General features: G+C 48.8%; 1 protein-coding gene across 1 annotated transcript; it reads right to left on the bottom strand.

Moving 5' to 3' along the window:
* Window positions 1-3602: 3602 nt before the first annotated feature.
* On the bottom strand, window positions 3603-4850 carry LOC122721975. Its single transcript, XM_043951397.1, has one exon. The coding sequence runs from the start codon at window positions 4848-4850 to the stop codon at window positions 3603-3605; it is 1248 nt and encodes a 415-aa protein (XP_043807332.1).
* Between the last annotated feature and the right edge of the window lie 1503 nt (window positions 4851-6353).

The raw sequence follows: 6353 nt of genomic DNA, 5'->3' as shown, positions 1-6353 counted from the left end.
TTCCTTGCATGTCCTCAATTCGATATACCCCCGGTTTGACCACTTTTGCTACTCTGAAGGGACCCTCCCAGGTTGGTGCCAACTTTCCTACTGCCGCTCTCTTTCCGGTAGCTTCTAGGTTTCTCAAGGCCAGATCTCCTACTTTCAGGCTTCTTTCTCTGACCCTTTGATTGTAGTAACGGGCCGCTCTTTGCTGATAAGCGGCAGTTCGGACTTGAGCTTCCTCCCTAACTTCTTCCAGAGCATCCAGGTTATTTCTTAACTTATCGTCGTTGGTGCTCTCGCTATTGAATTGGACTCGATGGGTGGGGACCTACAGCTCGATTGGAACCACAGCTTCAGTGCCAAACGCGAGTGCAAAAGGTGTTTCTTTAGTGGACGTCCTAGGGGTAGTTCGGAGTGCCCACAGGATGCTATTGAGCTCTTCTACACAATTCGCCTTTGCCCCATCCAGCCGCTGCTTCAATCCCTGGAGGATGGCTATATTAGTGACCTATGTTTGACCGTTGGTCTGAGGATGGGCCACCAAGAAAAATTTGTGCCAGATGCCCATATTCACTGTGAATGCTCTGAAGGCGTTGCAGTCACATTGTCTGCCATTGTCTGAGATGAGTACCCTCGGTATTCTGAACCTGCAGATGATGTTGCCCCATACGAAGTCTATCATCTTACGGGTTGTGATTGTGGGGATCACCTCTGCTTCTGGCCATTTTGAGAAGTACTCCACAGCCACCACTACAAATTTCTTCTACCCCCGTAGTCTTGGGAAAGGGTCCCAAGATGTCTATTCCCCACTGTGAGAATGGCCACGGGCTGGATATGCTGGACTGAGGAGTGGCTGGAACCTTGATGGCATTGGTAAACCTCGGCCATACATCGCATCTCCGGACAAACTCTTCTGCCTCTCTTTTAACAGTGGGCCAGTAGTATCCCTGCCTGAATATCTTGTTTGCTAGCGTTCCCACTCCTTCGTGAGCTCCACACATTCCCCTGTGTATTTCTTCCATCACCTTTATTGTCTCCTCTGGGCTCACACATCGGAGCCACGAGCTGGATTTCTCCCTTCTGTATAAAGTCCCCCTTACTGCTTGGTAATTAGCGGCACGAGCTGCTATCTTCTTTGCTTCATCCTTGTCTTCGGGGAGCTTTCCCTTCTCCAGGTATTCCAGGTATGGGGTCATCCAGCTCTGGCTCTGTTCCACCTGCAATACAGTGGTCGTTTTGTTAAAGGCAGGTGTGCTAATATGTTGGATGTATACCTCGTCAGGGAGCTGTTCTAGCTCTTCCTTAGACAACCGACTGAGCAAGTCTACTTCCTCATTCTCCTCCCGAGATATTCTTTGGTATCTAACTATGATTCCCCGACCCTTAAGCTCGGCTTCTAAGGCTTTTACCTTCGCTAGGTAATTCTGCATGGTAGGGTCTCTGGCCTAATATGCCACTGTTATCTGATTGATCACCAGCTGGGAGTCACTATTCACCTCGAGGTCGGTTACCCCTACCTCCATTGCTACCAGCATTCCATTTATCAGGGCTTCATACTCTGCCACATTATTAGAGGCCTTGAACTCTAGGCGTAGGGCGTAGCAAACCTTAAATTCTTCAGGTCCCTTCAACATTATTCCAGCACCACTGCCCCCAGAGCCTGATGCCCCGTCCACATACAGCTTCCAACTGAATTCTTGAGAGGATCGCTCATCTCTCTAATTTCCCAACGCTTCTAAAGATGACTGACCCAATTCCGTTCGTTCTTCATTGAACGAGCATTCTGCTATGAAATCAGCCAAGGCTTGAGATTTTATGGTGGTCTGAGGTCAGTACTCTAAACAGTAAGGACTAATCTCGATGGACCAGGCAAGCATCCGACCTGATGTCTTCGGCCTGTGGAGAATCGTCTTCAGCGGTTGGTCTGTCATCACTACCCCCTGGTGGCTTTCCAGATAGACTCTGAATTTCCTGACTGCCAGCAACAGAGCGTAGGCTATCTTCTCGATGTTCAAGTATCTGATCTAGGCGTGTTTGAGCACTTTGCTGACGTAAAATACTGGTTTCTGCTCTCCCTCTTCTACTCTTACCAACACTGCGTTGACTGCTTGCTCAGAGACTGCCAAGTAAATCAGGAGCTCTTCTCCCTCCAGTGGACTGCTGAGTACATTAGGCGAGCTGATATAGCTTTTGAGTTCTTGGAAAGCTTCTCGGCAATCCTAGATCCATTCGAACTTCAGCACTTTCCTCAACTTCTTAAAGAACGGCAAGCATCTTTCTGCCGACCTCGACATGAAGCGATTGAGCACCACCACTCTTCCAGTAAGTCTTTAGACATCCCTCACGCAGGTTGGCTCAGGCATATTCAGGATAGCTTCCACTTTCTCCGGGTTGGGCTCAATGCCTTTCCCGCTTACCGTGTATCCCAGGAATTTTCCTCCCCTGATAAAGAAGGTACACTTTGCTGGGTTCAGCCTCATCCTGTACTGCTCTAGCACCTTGAACACCTCCCTCAGATCCACTAAGTGCTGCTGAAAAGTCGGACTCTTCACCACCATATCATCCACATATACTTCGACATTCCTGCCGATCTGATCCTTGAAGATTTTATTCATCAGTCTTTGGTATGTTGCCTCGGCATTCTTCAGCCCGAAAGGCATGGCTTTATAGCAGTAGGTCTCATCTTCCGTTATGAACGAGGTTTTTTCTTCATCCGACCTGTCCATTGGAATTTGATGATAACCTGACATAGCATCCAAAGACGACATGTAATCAAATCCGGCCGTAGAATCGACCATTTTATTAATATCAGGGAAGGGGTAACAATCTTTGGGACATGTCTGATTTAGGTCAGTAAAGTCTATACACATCCTATATTTGCCATTGGCTTTTTTGACTAATACAGGATTTGCTAACCATTGGGGGTACATCACTTCCCTAATAAACCCGGCCTCCTCTAGCTTTTGAACCTCCTCCCTAGTGGCCTGTTGCTTCTCCCTTCCTACCACCCTCTTTTTCTGCTTCACCGGCCTGGCCTCTGGGAGGACATTCAGCTAGTGTGTCATTACTCTGGGGTCAATCCCGGGCATGTTACAAGGCTTCCAAGCGAAGCTCGACGCGTGACCTCGGATCAAGGCCATGACTTCCATCTTCTGCTCTTCAGTGAGGCCTGGGTTAAGACTGAAGACCTTGTCTGTTTTCGCTTCTGATAAGGGAAAGGCCTCTAGCTCTCCGACTGGCTCTGTTCTGGCCTCTTTTTTCTCATCTCGGACCTCCAGAACTTCCGAGTCGAGCTTCTCCCCTGCCGAGCTCGGCTCTGATACCGTGGCCAGGTACACTGCTCTTGCCTCCTCCTGGCTTCCTCTAACTACCCCCACTCCCGCTTCTGTCGGGAATTTCATAGCCAGATACCTGATGATGGTTACAGCCTCAAAGTCGAACAGCGCAGGTCGTCCCAGTATTGCGTTATAGCTTAGGGGGAGTTTGACTACTAAGAACACCGCATAGTGAGTGCGAGTCCTTGGCGCTTCTCCTAGAGTGAGGACCAGCTTTACTTTCCCCTCCACAGGTACTGGGGCTTGGTCCCGAACCAATTGCTCCTTAGAGATTCCCATTTGCTAGAAGACCCGATACGGCAGCAAGTTCACCTTACTCCCGTCATCCACCAAGATCTTCTTAACTCGGTAGTTGTGGATGACGGCTTCAATAACAAGGGCGTCGTCATGGGGCATCTGAACCCCCTGGGCATCCTCCAGAGAGAAGGTGATAGTTACTGGAGAGTGCTCAACTACCTGCATGACTTCAGCACTGCTGTTTTCCCCATCTCGACCCCTTTTCTTTCCCATTCGGCTCATCCGACCTCTGGTTCCACCAACGATCATGTTGATGGTTCCACTAGAGCCATCATTCACTGGCCCTGCTCCCGTCCTCCTGGGTGCTTGTGCTCCTGGGTTCGGCTGGGGCCTTTGTCCCTCCGGCTTCTTCACAAAGTTCCTGACGTGTCCCCTCTTTATCAGTCTTTCGATCTCATTGATCAGCTGGTAGCAATTGTTGGTATCATGGCCGTGGGTGTGATGATACTGACAATACTTGTCAGGATTTCGCTGGTCTGCTTCTGCCCTCATAGGCCTGGGCCATTGTAGGAACTCCTTATCCTGAACTGCCATGAGCACCTCAGTGCTGGATGCGTTGAGGGGGGTTAGGTTCTCCGGAATACGCGAAGGGAATGGCTTTTGTTCTGGAACCCGAGGAGGGAAAGGTCTCTGGTCTCTCTGGTCCCAGGGCTGCCTGTATGGCTCAGGTTTGTTGCCCTGTTTTTTCTCATGCCTCTCCGATCTCCTTTCTTTGGGGGCTTTTCCTCTGTCTTCCGCCCCCTTGGTGAATCTACTCGTCACCAGGGCGTCATCTTGCCTTATGTATTTCTCCGCCCTCTTCATCAGCTCTGCCAGCGTGGGGGGGGGCTTTCTGCTTAACGAGCCAAAAAACTCGGGGGAGGTCATCCTCTTCTGCATGGCCTCCACCGCTCTCCCCTCATCCAGCTCGGGGATTTGTAAAGCTTCCGTATTAAAACAGGCCACATACTCCCTTAACGATTCGTCCCCTTTTTGCCTGACCGTTTCCAGATAACTGGTCTTCCTGTCAGTCGGAACTCCGACTATGAACCGACTGACAAAGGCGTTGGCTAAATCTCCAAAGCTCCTGATACTTTCCGCCTTAAGACTGTTAAACCATGCCCGTGCTGGTCCTGAGAGTGTCGTTGGAAATACCTTGCACATTAAGGTATCTGATAAAGTCTGCAACTCCATGAAAGACTTATAGTTCAAGACGTGCTCCTTCGGGTTTCCCGCTCCGTCGTAAGCCGCCATGGGTGGCATCATAAACTTCTTGGGAACGGTCTCTTGCTGCACCCACTTCGAGAAAGGTGAAGAGGTGGGCAAGAGGGCTTGGTTGGGATCCTTCGCGCCCAGTTCAGCTAAGAGCTGTTCTCTCAATTTCTGCAGTTTTTGATCTACACTTTCTTCCTCCTCTCTGGGTCTCTTCTCCAGACGGTATTCTTCTTCCCCAGCTTCACTTTCTGTTCTCCTAGTTGTTCCGGCAGAATAACTGTCCATGTAACGACCCGAAAATTGGACCGCTACCGGCGCTAGGATCCAGGTCGACTTAAGGTTGCCGGGACCCGTAGCAAGCCTGTTATACTCTCTGTGTACCTGTAAAATCCCATACATGATCATACATTTTCTGTAAAAACATAAAACTTTCCTCTGCACCAAGGCTTAACCTGTGTATGCACTATCTCTGTACTATAGAACCCCCTTACTAAAGCTTGCTCTAGACGGGTTCAACTTATACTATGTTAAGCCTGAGTTTCACATACTCATCAATAAAACATTTCAATAAACAGATCATGTATACAAAAAGGATTTACAACATAGGTCAAGCACAATACTCTATACAAAATTAAAACATCTCTTTACAATATTACATGTCCACACTATGCTATTATAAAATTCTTTACTCTTCCTGTACCCTGCTGAACTTCCCCTTAACTCTGATCCTGCAAGACTGGGCTTAAAGGAGAGGGATGAGCTATACTAGCCCCGTGAGTAGAACAATAAAAACATGTTAATAAAACATGCTCACATGGAATGCATCACATCACAAGTAAATCACCCATCTCAGACGGACTGATTCAAAAATCCCTCTGTTCTGTGCCCGGCCCGCGAAGGAGCTCCTCAGGACTTTATTACGCACCCTATGGCGCTCTGTTCCCGGCCCTCAATGGGGCTCCTCAGGACTTTACTCGGAGGACTAATGAATCTACTCTATGTTCGATCCGTACAAGCAAAGAATAATGCAATGCGTCACATTAGTGTATTCTAGTGCACTCAACCTATTACATATCATGATGCATGGAACATGCTAAAAGCATTTGATTTCTCATATGAAAGGATTTAGTTTAGTTCCACCCACCTCTGGCTAACTCTGAACTGACTCTGAATACTCTGAAGTAGTGCTCACTGCTGCTCTCTTCGGTTCCTCTGGTCCGTTCCTATACAGGTGGACTCAAATGAGGGACCAAACTAACTCAAGAACATCTCTATAAAACTCCCCAAAACCCCCCTAAAATATCCTAAAACAATCAAGTAAAACATGCAAAAGAAGGCTGGACAGAGCACTTTCGGCGGTAGGTTCGGCAGCCGAAAGTCCCTTCCAGAGACGAAACTCAGGCACTTTTGGCGGCACTTCGGCTGCCGAAAGTCCTCTCCAGAGATGAAAGTCCCTAACCTTCGGCGGCACCTTCGGCGGCCGAAACCCCCCTCTAGAGTCGAAAGTCCAAACTTTCGGGGGTGAGCTTAGGCAGCCGAAAT

This window comes from Manihot esculenta, chromosome 15 (assembly GCF_001659605.2).
Source record: "Manihot esculenta cultivar AM560-2 chromosome 15, M.esculenta_v8, whole genome shotgun sequence".
Classification (NCBI taxonomy): domain Eukaryota; kingdom Viridiplantae; phylum Streptophyta; class Magnoliopsida; order Malpighiales; family Euphorbiaceae; genus Manihot; species Manihot esculenta.
The sequence above is the reverse complement of the archived record's forward strand: the minus strand, read 5'-3'. Positions and strand labels throughout refer to the sequence as shown.

Excerpts from the sequence above, each read along its gene's own strand:
- LOC122721975 (XM_043951397.1), bottom strand. The coding sequence starts at position 4,850 with ATGGCGGCTTACGACGGAGCGGGAAACCCGAAGGAGCACGTCTTGAAC.